The sequence below is a fragment of the Alligator mississippiensis genome, chromosome 4 (genome assembly GCF_030867095.1).
Source record: "Alligator mississippiensis isolate rAllMis1 chromosome 4, rAllMis1, whole genome shotgun sequence".
Lineage (NCBI taxonomy): Eukaryota > Metazoa > Chordata > Crocodylia > Alligatoridae > Alligator > Alligator mississippiensis.
The window spans coordinates 181,825,338-181,846,095 of NC_081827.1; the positions used below are offsets into that span (position 1 = coordinate 181,825,338).

General features: G+C 44.5%; 1 protein-coding gene across 1 annotated transcript in view; it reads left to right on the forward strand.

Moving 5' to 3' along the window:
• Positions 1 to 20,758, forward strand: part of NDUFA10 (NADH:ubiquinone oxidoreductase subunit A10) — a 55,572-nt gene that overhangs the window by 5,383 nt on the left and 29,431 nt on the right. The window contains exons 5-8 of the mRNA XM_006261673.4: positions 777 to 898; positions 3,226 to 3,305; positions 12,653 to 12,707; positions 15,400 to 15,485. Coding sequence (XP_006261735.2) covers positions 777 to 898; positions 3,226 to 3,305; positions 12,653 to 12,707; positions 15,400 to 15,485 — 343 coding nt within the window. The remainder of the gene's footprint in view (positions 1 to 776; positions 899 to 3,225; positions 3,306 to 12,652; positions 12,708 to 15,399; positions 15,486 to 20,758) is intronic.

Below are 20,758 nucleotides of genomic sequence, written 5' to 3' on the forward strand. Positions count from 1 at the left end.
TCCCTTTGGCAGATTTAGTTAGTGATTATTTCCATATTTAAGGATAAATTTGGGGAGTTTTGAGCTCCCAGTGCTATTCTAGTACACTGTGTAGACAGTGGTGCATCTGGGCCCAGCTCTCTGCCTCTGATTTTCTGAGTTATCTGAGCCATGCAGGAAATTAGTTGAGATTAAAGACCATGCAAGCTCTAGGAGGGAGTTCACAGGCTATTATTAGGTTCATAAGGGAACCACTTTTATGCATAGGGATGAGCCCATAGAAGATGCCAAGGTTCCTGGGCTTTCTTTTTATGATCAAAACAAGTACAGAAGTGTAATCAAAACAAGTCATTAAAATGTACTAAGCTAAGATTACAGAAGTGAAAAAGAAAATCGCGCTTTACTTTCGGTTCAACACACCCCCACAGCAAGCACAGTGCGTACCCAGAAGAGGCATCACATTAGTTTGACCTGGCTTGCCCAATGTCTGTATTGATTAGGGTGCTTTAGTGAGGCTTTTTGGCCCTTTTATTTAAGAGCTGACTGAATCTGAAGATGATTAGGTTTCTGCTAGCTGGAATAGAATTGGGCCCAGTGAGCTCACGTTTTGGTACCCTGAGATGCTCAGCTTCTCTGCAGTTTTTCTGTTCCTTTGAGATGTGTTTTTTTGTTTTGGTTTAGTTTGGTTTTTTTTAATGGCTTTCCCTTGAATTACCTTGTTGCTTGGAAAACAGAAGTAACAGCCATCTGTGCTAGTCACTGAAGAAATGATTTCTTCCTTTATTTTTGTTTTTCAGGTGTTGCTCATTACAATGAAATGAGGATGCACAGTATCTATGAGTTCTTGCCACCTCACTTAGTGATTTACATTGATTCACCTGTTTCAGAGGTACAGAAGAGACTTCAGGAAGAAGGGGAGGTAATTTCATCTTTAAACAACATTGCTTCAAATTAAGATTTTGATGTCATTCACAAGACCCTGTATATATCAGGCATCCTAAAAGAGTTGTATTGGCCAGCTCCCATTGGAAATTAGTCTTGTATCACGTTCCACACTTCTCTGAGTGCCATAAGCCCCAACAGGCTCCCTATGGGGTTCTGTATTCCTTGGCTGATAGTTTATAGAATGCAGTTACTCAGCATGACAGTACATGGGGTGCTGAAAATTTATAGCTAGTATAAAGTGAATTGAGCTCAATGTTAGGAGAATTGGTTAATTCTTTCATGTTTGGATCAATAAAAACTTTAATTTTAAACTTATGTGAAGCTTCCATTGAGTCTTCCAAGGGGCACTTCCGCTAGTCAAACCTAACTCATTAAAAGTCTGAGCCAAGTCTCTGGGCACCCTGCAAGTTTGTAACACAAAACATTTCCCCTTCTCTAAAATCCTGGTGCCTGAACACTCTAGTTGATGGAGTGAGGATGAGCAGGCTAAAATGTTGTGTTAGTTTCAGCAGAGTGATGCTCATCAAAGAAAGGTTAATTTGAAAATGGGAAGCAGAAGAATAGTATTCTACAAAATACAAAAGGTTTTACTTTTCTTAGACCTCCCTGCAGAGTAGACAAACAGTTGTCAAGGATAGTTTAGACAGGGATGATCCTGCCTTCAGTTATTCTGTGATTCTCTGATTCCGAGATGGATTGCTTGGTAGTAGTACCTTATTGTGCTATTTTAATATCATAAAATGTCTCCTCAGGCTATTGAGACTATGACTGTACATGCATATTTTTTAGACCAACAAAGTATTATTTTATGCAGCATCAGTAACATGTTGCATAAAATAATACTCCTTTAACCAGGGAAAAGCTTTACATCCTTTGGCATTATTATATAATAAGAATCCTCCTAGGGTGCTTCAGAAGGCTTAATGGGGATCTAGCAATATCTTCTCCTTCTTCATTTTGGCAGAGAGAACTGATGTCTTTTGACCTGGTGTCCTCTTCATTCTGGCCCAACTGTTCATGCAGCCATACTCTTTATGGGCAGAGGTGCTGAAGAGTAAATGTGAACATTTAAAATATTTTATTTTTAAATTTTAAATGTGAAAATACAGCATTTGTTTGTTGAAGAATACCAGAAACCGCTGCCAATCTTCTCTAATTCATAGCTTGTAGTTAGCATTGACTGTGTAGTGATAAGAAAGAGGTTGTTGAATACATGTCTGCATCTGCTTAACAAACTAAGGAGCTTGCTCCTCCCTGGTGCAAAATATTTATGAAGTGCAGTTGAGGACATTTAGTGTCTTAAGAGGATTAGGTTGGCAGGGATAGGGAAGGAGCAGAATAGATTTGCTTCAAAAGAAAATGGGAAATGTGATTAGCTTTGGGATCGAATTGACAGCAGGTGAAACTTTTTCTCCTTCGGGGCAGATAAAAAGGAGGAGATCTATTGGCACTCTAATGCTATTTAAGAGTACAGTAGTTGATCTCTAGAGTTGATGGCTAACTATTTGACAGTAGATTTGATGTCCACTTAAGGTTACTGGAAAGAATGGTTAGGTTCTGATGGAGTGCATTGTTGCTCAAGTATCTTTTTGAAAGTCAGAATACTATTTGGGCTGCCCACCCTTATCATTAACTAACTCAAACCTCAAGAGGAGAAATGGTATAGTTGACCCCCTGCTGGAAGGGTAGATATCATCTGGGAAAATAAGGCTTACATCCCATATAAAAATTCCTTGAATGTACAGGTGAGCAGGATTAATCCTTTGTTTGAAAACTAATCTTTGCGAGGCCTGCTTTATTTTGTTTCTTGGTGGTTGTTGGTTTTTGGTTGGTTTTTTTGGGGGTGGGGATAACTGTGTTTACATGTGTTCAGTAAAATATCTTTTCTTCATGTCAGCTTAGTAGAAAAGTCTAACTTCGAGTGTACTTCATTAAAATGCTCTCATGCAGACATGTTTGCACACTAGGAGGGTCTTCCTCGCATGTAGTTATTAAAATAATTTGCAAAACAAAAGTTTGTGGAGCTGCCTAAAGAACACGGTGAAACATTTATAATAGAAAACTGACACCCACTCTGTTAATGCCGTATACAGTAATCCCAAATGTTCCATGCGTTAATCACAATATTGAAGCCTTCCTAAATGCATGTGGGTCTCGGTGAATGTTTGTATTAATCTAAGAGCTGTGCTATAACAGATGGCATGGTGGCAATGACTTCTGCTTACCCTTTTTGGAATCTGTATCAGTCTGAGAAGAAAACAAACATGTTTCACAGCATTTTTTTGTCATCTTTGTGTTTAGCCATATGAAAAAAAGGTGTCTGCTGCGTACCTCCAGGACATTGAAGATAGTTACAAGAAAAAGTTCCTGCCAGAGATGAGGTTAGCAGCCCAAACCATTTTATATGACAGAAATGTTGGGGGAACTGTTTATTCACATAGTCCTAAGAACATTGCAAATATGTATATGGAAAAATCTTCCTTTTGTAGTATGTTAAACTGAGTGTTGTATAGTATGAACATGTGCAGCTGTTTCATGTTGTAATGCTCAACGTTTCCTATACAGCTATCCTTCATGTCAAAGAATTTTAACTACAGTAAAAGCTGTGTTAACCGGCAGTTTAGTAACTGGCACACTCTACTAACTGGAATTTCTGGCTGCGCTGTGGGGAGGGAAGCTTGCACACAGAGGTAACCGGCAGTTTTAGATTACCGCAACCCCCTATTCCCCACTCATGCCGGATAACAGCTTTTTCTATGCTATAGTCAGAGTATTGGAAACCTTAGCGATACTAAGGTTCAGCTAAAAAACTTCCAGGTGCTGTGAGTTTTCTGAAAGCATTTCTTCTAATGCAGAATACTGGTCTTCTGAATTTTTAAGTCCATTTGGTTTTGTTCTTCAGACCTATCTAGTTGGTAATTGCTGAACTTCTGCTTGTAGAAACACTGACTATATTACAAGCTTGTGGACTCAGATCCATATTTTCCATCCTAGGATCTCTAAAGGTTATAATTAATCTTACAAATTTGTTTTCTGTTACAGAAGCATTATCTCATCTTGCATCACAAAAATCTCCTCACATTCAAAGGGCATATCAATGTTAAATTAAAAAAAAATCCCAACACTGTAGATTACTATTCTGTTTGCTCTGCTGGATGGTATTTGCTTACTTCCATTTAATGGTGCAGTGCAGTGCTGGGCATTCATGTCTTCATTGCCCCTTTTGTTAGCAAGATGCAGGTGGCTAGTTCTGGTGAAGAGCGCACTTTCTTACAGTTGAGTTGAGTTGGCTTCCTGGGGGCAGGAGGGAGGGATCAAAGTGATGGAGGGCTTCAGTGCGAGCTGAGGAGAAAGAGTCTGATAGATACTCACGTTCAAATTTATTTGGAGAATCAGCACTTTTTTTTTCTGCTCAATCTTTGCAGTTATTGGACCATTAGTCTGCTCTTTTGATAGCTGGTAGTGAAAGGGTGGGAGGGAGAAGTATGGTTGCCTATTTTTTCACTTGCTCCTCTTCCTTTTACTGCCACCTCTTCTCCACCCCCCCCCCCCCCCCCGCGCGATCTCATGTGGCAGCCACATCTGACTAGGTAGGAAGATCACTTTCCTAGTTGACTTGTTTGGCCTTTGAATAACATTAGTTACTTCCTCCCTTTTAAGATGCTGCTGTGCTCTTTTCAGCAGCAGTTGCTGGTGTGATCAGCAAACACCTTTGGGCTAGTATATGCTGGTTAGCTGGGAGGCAGGAACCTAGAAACTGAATTTGAGAGATGGCTCCACGCAGTACCAGGGAGACTGTTTCAATTTTGACCCCACTCCAGTTTTTGTGGAAGTGACCTGTAACAGTCAAAAGTGCCTTTTGAGGCATGTCATTTCATGACTCTGATCCTTGAAGGGAAACGTTCAAAGGTTGCAAAGCTAACCTTGCTTTGAATTCATATAGTAGCTTAATCACGCAAGGCTTGGTTTGTGCATATAGATGTGTACTGAATCTTATTGACATAAGTGAGGGTAGATTCGAAGGTGTATTGTAATGTGTCCTTCTTCCTTATTTCTTTGCTCCTTCCCCATGCTAACTTGGTGTAATTGTGTTGCCAGCAGTTCAGGTGAACTGTCATACCCTCTTGATGTCTGTTTGTCTTTCATTTGGTGCATGAGATTTTGGTGCAGGGGAAGGTCAGCTGCCTCTCTGGTTAGTGCAGCCACAGTGATTGGTAACTAGTGCATAGCTGTCAGAATAAAGTTGAAGCCAGGCATGGAAGCAAAGAAAGGTGAGAAACCTTCAGACTCCATCTCCCTGAGGGCAGAAATGTCTGATTTCACCATTGCTTAGTCTTTGGATGAAATATAGCCCTTGAAATCTATCATGTTATTTCAGTGAGGTTAAATCCTGGGCTAGCTGGTCCCACTGTATTTTCATCTCTTTCCCTTTGTGTGTGCATGGTCGGGACATTTGATAAGCAAACACCCTCAGGTTGGGATACTCTGCAGAGATTGGGTTCATGGTAGCTTGTCAGGTTGAGGATTGTAGTCAGATCTGAAGGAGGGCATGTCTGTTCCTTTATTTAAAAGGTTTTTTGTGAAAAACAAGTCTTGCATGACAAGTAGACTTAATCAGTGATTTCAGTATTAAAGTTTCTGTATTAGTATCTACTTACTTGCTAGTTCAAACTAGCACACAGAGAGCTTGCTGTAATTCATTAAGTGTGTACAGTTTTTCATCTCTGACAGATTAAGAAATATCAAACTCTTCAATGCCAAAGGCAACTGCATTTCACTCGCTTAGACCTCATTTTCATTATGTATTGCAGTAATTGTCAACCTTTTTAGACTCAGGGCACCCCTCAGAAAATTCCAGCTCCTATCTTTCACTCTTCTTTTTTGACTGGGGTGGCCAACCTGTGGCATGAGCAGTCTGTGTGTGGCGTATGGCAGATTGGGGAAGGGATAGACAGCACGGTGGCAGATAAGGCAGGGCAAAAAAAGCAGAACAAATGACTAGGTGAAGGTAAGGAATTGGAGTGGCACTGAGGGAGCATGTGGGACCTAAATTGCGGCATGCCCTCCCCCTGTTTTTGACTTAGGAAAAATAGTTGGAGAGAACTCAGACCACAACAGGTCAGAGTTTGTTTTTGACACTCCAGTTTCCTGTTTTAAAGCTCTGGTCTTATCTTGTAAATCCTTTGTGGGTGTTAGCACGGTTAGATATGAAAATATTACACATCACCCTTAAAGTTCTTGGGGGCCACAAACCCATGGTTGAGAATCACTGATCTATAGCCTCATTCTTAACATGTAGGTCAAAATACTGTTCAGCATGCAAAACATGAAAACTTGTTGCCTTTTTTGTGGTTTCCTTGAAAATGCTAACAGTGTGGAAGGGAAAGCTCATTTTTCTGCTGTTTAGCTGAATTTCCATTCAGATAGAAGAACCCCATCCTGCTCCATTGTAGCGTCCAAGATTAAATGATTAATCAAGTAATTAAAATTTATGCTTCATGACTTACCTTTCAGAGTCATCTGACTAAAATAGTATGCTGGCTGCTCCATCCTGCAGATGATCATAGCACTCTTCAGCATGCCATCTAATAGTTATTTGAGATGGATATTTCAGTGGGTAGCCCTTTGCCATTTTTAATGGGCCACTTCTATCTGTTTGCTGTGTTACCTCCCTTCCTCCCCCTCCATTGTCTAGTAGCCACAGATTGCATAACATTTGCAATCCTGCTACTGTTGGGCCCTGGTTTCCCTTGAGGGTGGGAAAGGCTGCCAAGTGTCAAGTGGCTTAATGTGTTCTGTTAATACAATTGCCAACTGGAGTCATGCTACTTTGATTTAGTGATGGATGCAATTGAAGATGCAAGGGTTGTGCTGGCTCTGAGAAGAAGTCCCCTTTTGAAATGGAAAGAAGGCAATATTATCTTCCTCCTGTTGTTTGATTGCAGTGAGATTAATGTTAAGAGTTGATGTTTCCAAGATTCTTGGTGCCTTTGTACATTTTTCAACATGAGAACAAAACTGTTAGTCATAATCAGCAAGTCTTTTAAACTGCAGTAGTGCAGTAGCTCCCCACACAAGAACTGGCTGTGTCAGCGAAATGCATTAGAGTCCTTTGTAACCAACCATGTCATATAAACATAACTCTTTCCAAATCTGTTCTGACAGAACACGCTTGCAGTACACTAGGTAGTTGTACTAAGGAAAAACATGGTTTTTGTTGCTGGTTTTGTTTTTTTCATGAAACTGCATAGTTAGGGCAGGTACCAATGTTAGTTGCACACTAGCAAAATCTTAGCTTCAGCTGTACCTGGGTAGTATTGGGTTATTTCTGTCATCTGAATTTTAAAAACTCTTTTCTATCAGGAAAAAATATGTAATAGTACAAGAAGTCCAAGGTGTATTGGGACAGGTCCTTCAAACAACTACTACATAGAATATCTTAGTTTGTCTTAATTCATAGATGTTAGATGTTAGGGTCATAGATTCATAGATGTTAGGGTCGGAAGGGACCTCAATAGATCATCAAGTCCGACCCCCTGCATAAGCAGGAAAGAGTGCTGGGTCTAAATGACCCCAGCTAGATACTCATCTAACCTCGTCTTGAAGACCCCCAGGGTAGGGGAGAGCACCACCTCCCTTGGGAGCCCGTTCCAGACCTTGGCCACTCGAACTGTGAAGAAGTTCTTCCTAATGTCCAGTGTAAATCTGCTCTCTGCTAGCTTGTGGCCATTGTTTCTTGTAACCCCCGGGGGCGCCTTGGTGAATAAATCCTCACCAATTCCCTTCTGTGCCCCCGTGATGAACTTATAGGCAGCCACAAGGTCGCCTCTCAACCTTCTCTTGCGGAGGCTGAAAAGGTCCAGTTTCTCTAGTCTCTCCTCGTAGGGCTTGGTCTGCAGGCCCTTGACCATACGAGTTGCCCTTCGCTGTACCCTCTCCAGGTTATCCGCATCCTTCTTGAAGTGTGGCGCCCAGAATTGCACGCAGTACTCCAACTGCGGTCTGACCAGCGCCCTATAGAGGGGAAGTATCACCTCCCTGGACCTATTTGTCATGCATCTGCTGATGCACGATAAAGTGCCATTGGCTTTTCTGATGGCTTCGTCACACTGCCGGCTCATGTTCAACTTGGAGTCCACTAGGACTCCAAGATCCCTTTCCACCTCCGTGCCACCCAGCAGGTCATTCCCTAGGCTGTAGGTGTGCTGGACATTTTTCCTCCCTAGGTGCAGCACTTTGCATTTCTCCTTGTTGAACTGCATCCTGTTGTTTTCTGCCCACTTGTCCAGCCTATCCAGGTCTGCCTGCAGCTGTTCCCTGCCCTCCGGCGTGTCCACTTCTCCCCATAGCTTTGTGTCATCTGCAAACTTGGACAGAGTACATTTCACTCCCACGTCCAAGTCGCTGATGAAGACATTAAAGAGTATCGGTCCAAGGACCGAACCCTGCGGGACCCCACTGCCCACACCCTTCCAGGTCGAGACCGACCCATCTACCACGACTCTTTGGGTGCGACCCTCTAGCCAATTTGCCACCCACCGGACTGTGCAGTCATCCACATCACAGCCTCTTAATTTGTTCACCAGTATGGGGTGGGATACCGTATCGAAGGCCTTCCTGAAGTCCAGGTATACGACATCCACCCCTCCTCCTGTGTCTAGGTGTTTCGTAACCTGGTCATAGAAAGAGACTAGGTTGGTCAGGCACGATCTGCCCGCCACAAACCCATGCTGGTTTCCCCTCAGCATAATTTGTCCTGCCGGGCTCTCACAAATGTGAGCCTTGATAATTTTTTCAAATACTTTACCAAGGATGGAGGTGAGACTGACCGGCCTATAGTTGCCCGGGTCCTCCTTCCTCCCCTTTTTGAAAATGGGGACCACGTTAGCCCTTTTCCAGTCCTCCGGGACTTGGCCTGTGCGCCACGAGCATTCGAGTATTCCCGCCAGTGGCTCTGCAATGACATCGGCCAGTGCCTTCAGCACCCTCGGATGGAGCCCATCCGGGCCTGCCGACTTAAAGGCATCCAGTTCTTCCAAATGACTCTGCACCACCTCAGGATCTACGCATGGAAGTCTGGCGCCTTGCTGCTGCCTCTCTACAACCCCAGTGAGAGACTTGTCGTGCCCCTCGCTTAGGAACACTGAGGCAAAGAACTCGTTGAGGAGTTCAGCCTTGTCCCCTCTATCTGTCACCAATTGCTTCTGCCCATTTAGCAGGGGTCCTATTCCTCCCTGGGCCTTCCTTTTACTCCCTATGTATCTAAAAAACAATTTCTTGTTGTCCTTTACTTGGGTTGCCATCCTCAGCTCCATGGTAGCTTTGGCCCGCCTAACTGCCTCCCTACAAGCACGAGCAGAGGAGGTATATTCATCTTTAGTGATCTCACGCTGTTTCCACTTTTTATGTGCTCCCCTTTTGGCCCTTAGGCTGCCCTGGATTTCTCTGGTCAGCCATGGAAGCCTCCTGGCCCCTTTCCCTCTTTTTGCCTCGCTCGGGGATCGTCTTGCTTTGTGCCCAAAGGATCGTTTCCTTTAGGCACAGCCACCCTTCTTGGGCACCCATCCCATCAAAACTCCTACTCTGCAGTGCTTCCTTGACTAATCGCCTGAGTGCAATGAGATCAGCTTTCCTAAAGTCTAGCACTTTCACCCTACTAGTTACCTTACCCACTCGCCGTCTTATGTTGAATTCTATCATAAGGTGATCACTGTCTCCCAGATAGCTACCGATTTGGAGGTCCCCTATCATGTCATCTCCCGTTGCCAATACCAGATCCAGTATGGCATTCCCCCTAGTGGGACCATACACCTCCTGTGTCAGGTGGAGGTCCTGTACACAAGTTAGAAACCTGCGTGAGCGATGGGACCTTGCTGTCTGCGTCTCCCAGCAGATGTCCGGGTAGTTTAGGTCCCCCATGACTACCGCCTCTTTAGCTTTTATGGTCTCCGAGAGTTGCCTCAGGAGCCCCGCATCTATTTCTTCCCCTTGGTGTGGGGGTCTGTAACAGACCCCTACCACCAAATCCCTTTCTCCTTGCCCCCCATGTAGCCTAACCCACAATCCTTCTACTTCCTCAGCCTCGGATTCTGTCTTGATGAGGGTTGATGTATATTGCTCACTGACATAAAGTGCAACCCCCCCCCCCCTTTCTTCCCCGACCTGTCCTTTCTGTACAATCTATAGCCCTCAATATGTACCGCCCAGTCATGGGATGAATCCCACCAGGTCTCTGTTAGCCCCACTAAGTCATAGGTGTTTAGTGCAAGCAGGAGCGCTAGTTCATCCTGCTTGTTCCCCATGCTCCTAGCATTAGTATATAGGCACTTGAGCCCTGCGACTGGCGCCTTTGCTGCCCCCCTGCTCCCAGTCCCATGGGGCCCATTGTTTCTTACCTTCTTGTTCCTTACCTGTTCTGTTGTGCTGGCCTCCCCATGGCTTTCAGGTTCCCAATGTTCTCCTTCTTCAGGCTGGGCTGTCCTTGTGGGTGCCACATGGTTTGGTGGTCCACAGCTTCCCCTGCCCTCGTACTCCCCTCCCCCCGACGAGCCTAGTTTAAAGCCCGCCGGAGGAGATCCGCCAACCTAGAAGAAAACACACGCTTACCTTTGGGGGACAGGTGAAGCCCATCCCAGCTGAAGGGAGGTCGGAAGGGACCTCAATAGATCATTGAGTCCGACCCCCTGCATAGGCAGGAAAGAGTGCTGGGTCTAGATGACCCCAGCTAGATGGTTATCTAACCTCCTCTTGAAGACCCCCAGGGTAGGGGAGAGCACCACCTCCCTTGGGAGCCTGTTCCAGACCTTGGCCACTCGAACTGTGAAGAAGTTCTTCCTAATGTCCAGTCTAAATCTGCTGTCTGCTAGCTTGTGGCCATTATTTCTTGTAACCCCCGGGGGCGCCTTGGTGAGTAAATACTCACCAATTCCCTTCTGTGCCCCCGTGATGAACTTATAGGCAGCCACAAGGTCGCCTCTCAACCTTCTCTTGCAGAGGCTGAAAAGGTCCAGTTTCTCTAGTCTCTCCTTGTAGGGCTTGGTCTGCAGGCCCTTAACCATACGAGTGGCCCTTCTCTGGACCCTTTCCAGGTTATCCGCATCCCTCTTGAATTGCGGCGCCCAGAATTGCACGCAGTACTCCAGCTGCGGTCTGACCAGCTCCCGATAGAGGGGAAGTATCACCTTCTTGGACCTATTCGTCATGCATCTGCTGATGCACGATAAAGTGCCATTGGCTTTTCTGATGGCTTCGTCACACTGCCGACTCATGTTCATCTTGGAGTCCACTAGGACTCCAAGATCCCTTTCCACCTCTGTGCCACCCAGCAGGTCATTCCCTAGGCTGTAGGTGTGCTGGACATTTTTCCTCCCTAGGTGCAGCACTTTGCATTTCTCCTTGTTGAACTGCATTCTGTTGTTTTCTGCCCACTTGTCTAACCTGTCCAGGTCTGCTTGCAGCTGTTCCCTGCCCTCCGGCGTGTCCACTTCTCCCCATAGCTTTGTGTCATCTGCAAACTTGGACAGAGTACATTTCACTCCCTCGCCCAAGTTGCTGATGAAGACATTAAAGAGTATCGGTCCAAGGACCGAGCCCTGCGGGACCCCACTGCCCACACCCTTCCAGGTCGAAACCGACCCATCCACCATGACTCTCTGGGTGCGACCCTCCAGCCAATTTGCCACCCACCGGACTGTGTAGTCATCCAAGTCACAGCCTCTTAACTTGTTTACCAGTATGGGGTGGGATACCGTATCGAAGGCCTTCCTGAAGTCTAAGTATATGACATCCACCCCTCCTCCTGTTTCCAGGCATTTCGTAACCTGGTCATAAAAAGAGACTAGATTGGTCAGGCACGATCTGCCTGCCATGAACCCGCGCTGGTTTCCCCTCAGCATACTTTGTCCTGCTGGGCTCTCGCATATGTGAGCCTTGATAATTTTTTCAAAGACTTTGCCAAGGATGGAGGTGAGACTGACTGGCCTATAGTTGCCCAGGTCCTCCTTCCTCCCCTTTTTGAATATGGGGACCACGTTAGCCCTTTTCCAGTCCTCCGGGACTTGGCCCGTGCTCCACGAGCGTTCGAATATTCCCGCCAGTGGCTCTGCAGTGATGTCGGCCAGTGCCTTCAGCACCCTCGGATGGAGCTCATCCGGGCCTGCCGACTTAAAGGCATCCAGTTCTTCCAAGTGACTCTGCACCATCTCAGGGTCTACGCATGGAAGTCTGGCGCCTTGCTGCTGCCTCTCTACAACCCCAGTGAGAGACTTGTCGTGCCCCTTGCTTAGGAACACTGAGGCAAATAACTCGTTGAGGAGTTCAGCCTTGTCCCCCCCTGTCCGTCACCAATTGTTTTTGCCCATTTAGTAGGGATCCTATTCCTCCCTGGGCCTTCCTTTTACTCCCTATATATCTAAAAAACAATTTCTTGTTGTCCTTTACTTGGGATGCCATCCTCAGCTCCGTGGTAGCTTTGGCCTGTCTAGCTGCCTCCCTACAAGCACGAGCAGAGGCGGTGTATTTGTCTTTGGTGATCTCTCCCTGTTTCCACTTTTTATGTGCTCCCCTTTTGGCCCTTAGGCTGCCCTGGATTTCTGCGGTCAGCCAGGGAAGCCTAATTTCTGCGGTCAGCCAGGGAATGTAACAGCTTAACTTTTTTGAGCATTAAAAATTGTGCATGCAAAGACTTTAGGTCTACTGACTTAAAAACTATTATTTCTTCTCTCTGCAGTGAAACTTGTGAGATCTTGCACTACACAACAAGTGAGGCAGAGGACATAGAAAAGGTAACAGCTAGCTGCATTGACTTGATTTAGAAATCACTTAGCATCAGAAGCTGGATTTCCTTATGTGGGTAATCTTAAATTTGAAGTTTAGTTGTGCCTTGGTGTCAAACATGCTGGAATTGCTTTAGTTGGGTATTTTTTTAAGGTTTCAGAAATAAAGGAGTAGCAAGGTATTTCATTGTCTTACTAGATAATTAGTTACTGCATATAATTCCTCCTTCAATGACACAGGCCAGGTTTAAATTTAATGTGCATTAAGCGGGTTTAGGCAGGCGTCTACATATGCAGGCATTAAAGTGCGTTAATGCTGTGTGTGGACTGACTTGGGACTAAAGCTAGTTTTAAGTCAGTCCACACACACAGCGCTAATGCACTTTAATGTGTCTATACACGCATTAATACACTTTAACTATTTGCGCCTATATATGACACCTGCATTTGCAGGTGTCAAATTTAGGTGCAGTTAGTCCAAAACCACCATTTTTAAAGCGCGTTGAGGGTGTGCACGTGTAGGAACATGCCATAACGCACCTTAAATTTAGGCTTATGCGCCTTAAAGTGTCTTGTGTAGATGCATCCTTATTGACATAACTTTGCTGCCAGAGCCCTCTAGTGGAGACATATGGTAAACTAGCAAAAGAGTTCCTATGGCAGGACTGTTCATGTAGATCGGGGAGATAATTAATTTATTTACACTGGCAAAGGAATTCCTTTGCCACTATGAGCTTCATTGCCACTAGTTGCAGTATAGCAATTGTGGCAGTTTTTTATAGTGTAGATTAGCCCACAGATTTTTTGTTTTGCAATTACTCAGCTACAAGTGTTAGTGCAGCTGTGTGAGGCTTCATAGGAAAGGAGGCTGCTAAGATAGTCTGCCTCTCTTTTACTGCTTCTGAGAGGCATTTCAGAGGAATAGAATAGGTCCAAGGTCCTCTTCACCTATATTTCTCCCGCTGGGTTATGCTTTCATTAATAGTGTTAAACATAGTTGCTCCTACTTGTTGCCACTTTTTGCAATGCAGACCTGAAGAATGTTTCTTTAAAAATATATATATCAACTGCGCAGTACAGAAAACTAGTCATTGTTTGGGTTTTTCTCCAGTTGGGGCTCTTGTGCTTTCAACTGATTCTTCATGTAATCCTTAAACTTCTGCATTACTACAAGAAGGTTCTATCAACCCTGTAGCACACGGGTGGGCAAAATATGGCCTGCGGGCTGGTTCCAGCCTGCAGAGGGGCTTTGTCTGGCCTGTGGCGGGTCCCTCAGTCCTGCCTGGCCCAGGCATCATCCCATGGTAGTGCATTGTGCCATCCCATGGTGGCGCATTGTGCCATCCCCTGGGCATGCAGCAGAGCTGGGGCAGCCCCGCATAGACTGCCTTTCTAGGCAGCCCAGGCAGCAGTAGCTGCTGGCCCCAACCCTGCAGTACTGGTGGGGATCCGCATGCAGCCCCAACCCGCCCCATGACTGCTTTGTCACTGTTGGACGATGCCTGGGCGTCCCAGGACATCCCACCCTACCCACAAACCCTGCCCCGCAAATCCCACAGCCACACTCTCCCCCACACACAATCACACACTGCACCCCCCCACGCCCTTCCCCACACGCACCCCCCGCCACACGCACCCATGGATCTCTGTGGGGAGCTCCCCTCACTACTACCCACACACACCTCGCCCCACACCCATCCACACATCCACATCCACACACACATCCCCACAAATGTACCCCCCCACAGGCTCCCCACACCCTTTCTCACACCCTACATACACCCACAGCGCCCCCCAAATCCCACACCTGTCTACACCCCCCACTGTCCCCCGCAATATAAAAGAGTAAGACTTCATTTTGAGATATTATGCAATCACCTTTATATGCACAACAGAAATGCACACAAATCAGGACAAAAAATAATCTTTTTAAATAAAATTAAAATACGTTATTGTGGATGTTAGATTTTTAGTATATAATTTGTGTTTGGGGGGCAGGGGTGGTGGTTCTGGTTCCAAGATGGCAAACCCTCTTCCCAAAAGGAGTATGTAACAGGGGGCTTTCCCAGGGCCGGTCTACCACTGGCCCGCCCACCTGTTTCTGGGCCAACCGCCCACCTCCTCTCCTGCCATGCCTTGTTGTCTCTTAGTTGCTTGTAATAAGGTGGGAGGCTGCCCATTCTTGCCCCGATGCCAGGGGGCGCTATCTGCAGCTCTGTTTCACTCCCAGCAGGGTGCAGTTTTAGGTCATGCCCAGGACCAGGAGCCTCCAAATTATCCCCCTCTAAGCTCCTGCCTTTACCTCCAAGATGTTTCATACAGCCTTTAGGCCAGGCAGTGTTTCTGCCTGCCAGCAGCAAACTGCTCTCTTTATATAGGCGGCCAGAGTTCTAAAATGGCTGCTGCAATCAAGCACCTGCTGGCTGTTTGGCTCAGCCCTTAAAGTGGCAAGCACCAACAGTGACCTGCCACGGAGGAAAGGGCAGGAACTTCCAGTACCAACATGGTGACCAGGGGGCAAGGCACCTGTCAAGCGGTGAGGCTAGCCTTGAGGTCCTTGATAGCTCACCTGAACTCGTGAAGTGGTCCTCCAGCCGAAATAGCAGCCCGCCACTGCTATAGCACCTGGCTGGCTGAATTGTTCAATTGTTTTTGTTTATTGAATTGATTTATGTAATTGTGTCTTGTCCTTCTCTTTTAGGTACTTGAAGATATTGGTTACCTGAAGTTTGATAAGGGGCCTTGGCTTGAACAGGATGATGTTTCTTTCCATCGGCTTAGAATGTTGTAAGTAGAATACCCACCCCTGGCACAAGTAAATAAATAATTCTAGTCCTTGTCAACACTAAAAAGTAACAGTTGCTACCATTTCTTTTAGGTATTCATGTTTGTATTTGAGAGTTGTTGGGTTTATCCATTACATGAGATAAGCAGTGACAGTAAACTTTGCTAACATTTTTAACATTGAACTGGAAGTAAGGAACATGAACCTTAGATGAGCCAGACATTAGATGGTGGTAGCTTTTAATCTCTGTTTATTTCATCCCCATTCAGCCAGAGTCCCATAAATGCATTATCCCACATACAATTCATAATCAGTCCCCTAGCCATGTGACTGTATGGCTGCTTTACAGAAGCTTTGCCATGGTGTGTGGTTCTTTGAACTTTGGGAAGTCATGTTTGATGTGCAATTTTCTCAAATCTGTGTAATTATATGTGTTCTTTAATAGTAACAGTAGTTAGATGAGAGCATAAAGAATTAAACCTAACTACTGCAAAATGTATTTAGCTTCAGTGTACCTTAATTGTACATTTCTGTTAATAAATATCATACTAAAGTTTGCTCTGAGGGGAATGCAGCAGTTTTTATACATGCTGCTGTTCAGACCGTCTCCATCATAAATCATTTTTCATTTTCTCAGCTTTGTATGGTTCACTTCCCTTTCTGCTCTTAGACCTCTCCACTGTTCAGAGAGCAAGTGTCCGGCAAATGAGCTAAAAGAAATGTAGAGATAACAGATAGGTTGTGCCAACTTGGACAGTTGACAGAAACACAATGGCTAAATCCATATTATTTTCCCAGTAAAGAACCTAAATAAAAAGCCTTACTAATTCTAATCCAGGGATTAAAGTATTGCTGTCCTGTGTCATTCACACTCATGTAGTTTGGATAATTTTAAAATATTGCTGTTTCAGGACATTTTTTTAAAGACTCTTGTTTAATTGGATCATTGGAGATAAGATTTGAAGAGAGTCTTACTGAAATAACATCAAATAATCTCTTAGGATACATTGTATATGCACTAAGCTTTTTCTGCTGCAGGAGGCACTGCTGGCAGAGAGTGTGTCTATTTTGTGTTGACACATTCTGTGTACCTGAGGAGAGATCCCTCCAAATATGCAGGGACAGAAACAAGCCTTTTAAGTGTCTTGCCCTTGAATCTTTTGGGACCCCAAAATGCCCTTCTAATACAGGCAGCCGAGCCAACCTGTACACTTCTGTGAGAGTTGTGCTGTAACACAAAGGATAGGTTTTAGGCTCTGTCAGTTGATGAAAAAGGAGATAGTAATTCTAACATTCAGAAATGATGGGAAGATGTGTAAATATAGAAAAGTTGAGAGAACTTACCTGAAAAGAGCAGGGACTAGAATGTTAACTGCAGGAATGTCTAATTTCTGAATGTAGCTGCTAACATGTACGTTTCACAACTTTATGTTGCAAATTGCCTTAGGTACTTGTTCTGTTCTTACTGCACATAGTTTTATTGACTCTAGAGGTAGCAAAGTCCTAATGGACCTCTTCCTTCCAGTACAGGATTGTTCCATTCTGCTCCCCTACCTCCCCTACTCAACGCATCCACCACTGTGATGTTCTTAATGTTGTGGGGTGGGGTTTATGGGGCTTTCTCAGTTTCACCTGGAACATTATTCCTGAGACACACATGCCACAAGTGCCCCAGGCAGCCTCTTGTGTATGACACATAACAGATCAGGGAATAGAAAGCAGATCAGCTGATTGGGCAGGGGAAGGGGATTGCAGTGGTCCTTGGATAGGGCACACTGCTTAATTTATGACCCTGCCTACCTTAAAAGGTTGATCGCCACTGGGCGAAATCATTAGTAAGAATTGTTCTTGATATTGATTTAATTTTTCCCTTTATTTCAGTACCTTTTCTCATTATGGTGATTAATACTATTTTCCTTTTTTCTGCCTTTATTTGCTTATGTTATTTCAAATGCATCCTGAGGTTACAGGGATGCATTTCATTATACAAGGATGACTTTTCATATGTTAAAGGAAGGTTCTCTGTACTCTGTGTCTTCGCTCTTCTAATTTAATGATTTTAAGGTGGTGGTCTTTACTTCCAAAGTCCTTAGTTTTTTTTTTTTTTTACATACTATGCAAATACACAGTGTTTTCCCTTAGTTGGTTGCAGCAGTTAACAAATTCACACTGCACCCAAAGCTCTGCTGATTCATATGTCTTAGTATGGCAAACACCTGTTTACATAATTGTTTAAACTGACTTGCAATGTTTCACTTTCACTGAAAGCGGCGTTGGGTGGAATTTGTCAAATAGAAAAAATACACATTAATACATTTTAGTGCACATTAATACACTATAAAGATACTAACAAAGGTTTATTGTTTATACAAAGTGTAGGAAGAAATTAGAGGAAACCATTCGGACAAGGTAGTGTTTATGTTTTATTGTAAGGCACACCATTAGTGAACTGTAACTCACAATATACAAGGAAGCAAATTACACTGCTAAATATTTAATTCTTTGTTAAACATTGTGTATGAAGAAACATCTTTTTTCCATGGATATTTTCATTCAAGGTTACTTGAATTGCTTTTAATTGTTCTTCATGGCAAACAGCTGTTGCTGTGTTTTCAAGATCTAATCTAACTAGGTACTGACTTAAATTGTTCTGACAACATGGGTTTTGCTGTCCTCTGTATCTTGCTAAAAATACAACCTGCCTTCAAAAGATGACTCTGAGGATGGTTTTTATATTTAGATGTATTACAAATGTTGTGTTTAAATTTCAGAAGCATATGCCCGCAAATGAGAATTCCCTGTCTTTAGCACCACAGGTTTCACCTTTGACACACTGAAGTCCTTGTGCTAAGCTGAAATAAACATACAAACAGAAAAGGTCGTGTTGCAGTATTCAGCCTGAATTCTCTAATGTGCAAATTGTATTCCATAAAATTTAACACCAAGTAAAAGTTGAAAGTTTATGTGCTAACTCATGAGTGATGCACCTCACACCCCTAGGGTTTTATCCTTACCTTTTTTTAAATAAATGCAAAGCAGTTACATTACCAAAACAAAAGGTAATTTGTAAAAGAATTTATGTCAATAACTAAACTACATCACATTTAACAAAGGCATTAATGATGATCTTCAGTTATCTCCCTGGGCCAGTGATATTAAATTCTTCATATCCTCTACCTTATAGCATGTTCCCTCCCCCAGTGCCTGAGAGGAGAAATAGCTCTGGTGAGCCCATACATCACAGGGGCCTCTACTCATTGTTCTCATTTTTTAATGGTTTGGTGCATAAAGGACCTGCTTTTTCTAAAGTGTGCTTATTTGTTTCACAAGTGGGGAAGGCTAGGGATCCGTTTTCAGTGTTTGAGTTCATGCTGCCCCCATGTGACTGTTAGTTCATTTCATGCTGTGGGATAGAATGCAGCATGGAGCATCTGATAATTTCACATCACACTCATTTTCCCTGCCATTCTTCCAGTTTTCATGGGGAGCAGTGCAGTTCATTTACCTCACTTGGGCCTCCATTGTTTTATGCCAGTTGTTTTGGCAGGCATGCCACAAATTAGCTCTCTGCCCCCTACAAGTGCCACTCCAGCCCCCTTCCCCTGCCTGACCCTGCTGCTCTGCTGCCTGCCCTATCTGTCACTGTGCTGCCTGTTCCCTCCCTGATCTCCTGTGTGCCACACACAGAGGCAGCCCATGCCATGTGTGACACCCATGCTGCAGGTAGGCTACCCCTGGTGTAAAAGATACCTGTTCTAGGTTCTAATTTATGGACATAAATAAGAACATAGGGAGGTAGCAGTAAGCTACAATGGTTATAGCAATAGAATGGGAGTCTTGGACTTGGATTCTGTTCTCAGCTTTGATACTGCTAAATAACCCTGGGCAAGTTATGTCCTGAGAGGGGTGGCTACAGGGTGGGCTGTAGCCACCCCAAAATTCGCCGTGGCCACCCCTCCCAGTGCTGCTGCCGCTTACCCCGAGTACAGCCCCAGCTGGTGCAGCCCCTTGTCTTAAGCCTGCAGTGGACAGCTTGCCCTAGCCCCACACACAAATCAGGGGGGGCACGTGGCCCCCATGCTTCCCTGGGTGTGCATGCAGCAGCGGGGAGTCTTGCCCCTTGGACGAGCCATCTGTGGCCCCGTCCAACTCCCACTGGGGTCGCATTCACTGCCCAGGCTGGGCAGCACCAGCCCCTGCCCCACTCCCTCCCTCACTGTGGAGGCCTCCATCTGCCCCCCTCTCTCCTGTCCCTTCCCTCCACAGACTTACCAGCCAGATGCTGCTCTCTAAGCTGCGGGGCTGCATTACTGTAAATTGACTATTAGATCAGTATCAGCAAATACGGCTGGTTAATAATAGCCATTGGTATCGGCCAAAAAATCTTTTATTGGTGCATCCCTACATTTCACTTTTACAAAGAAGCAGGTTAACCACAAAAACAAACTGCATGTAAAATAAAATGAGATTTAAAAAAAAATATTCAAAAAGAAAAAAAACCCAACAACCTTCCTGGTCTTAGGGAAGAGGTGGGGAGGGAATTATTTGAAAAAGAGAAGTCTTGTTGTAAAGAATGCTTGCCAGTATCTCCTGTCTTTGTATTCAGAGGACTTGGTTCAAAACCTATAGTCAATGGGCTATTTCAGTTGATTGGATCTAGCCTGTAGGGAAACCCCAGGTTAAGTGGTGTTTAAAGGGTGTACTTGGTAGCTGTGTTGGTCTGAAACAAAAAGACATACAAAAAACTAGAACACTTGGTTAAAAAATGATACCTTTTATTAGACCAACTGGAAAATGGCAAGAAAATTGTCCTTTTCTGCAAGCTTTCAGGTTCGAAGTCCCTTCGTCAGACTCTGGGAAAAGTGTAGATGGTACAAGATGGCAAGAAGTCCCCATAGGTAGGAAATAGACTTCATTTTTGCACAGAGGGAGCTGAAGATGGAAGGCTGTCCCTCTGGATCCATGAGAGTGTCTTTGTGAGCTGTGTTGAGTAGCACTTTGATGTGTTGATCAGGTAGAATTCCTTCCCTGTCAGATGGCAGGCAGGGGGTAAAAAAAACTTCCTTGTTGTTCTGCAATGAAGTTTAAAATCCAAAATCGGCTAAAATTCGGCATCTTCCATGTTTCAGGGGTGTACTTGGTAGCCAGCTTGGTCTGAGACAAAAAGACACACAAAAAACTAGAACTCTTGGTTCCAAAATGATACCTTTTATTAGTCCAACTGGAAAATGGCAAGAAAATTGTCCTTTTCTGCAAGCTTTTTACCATCTTGTAC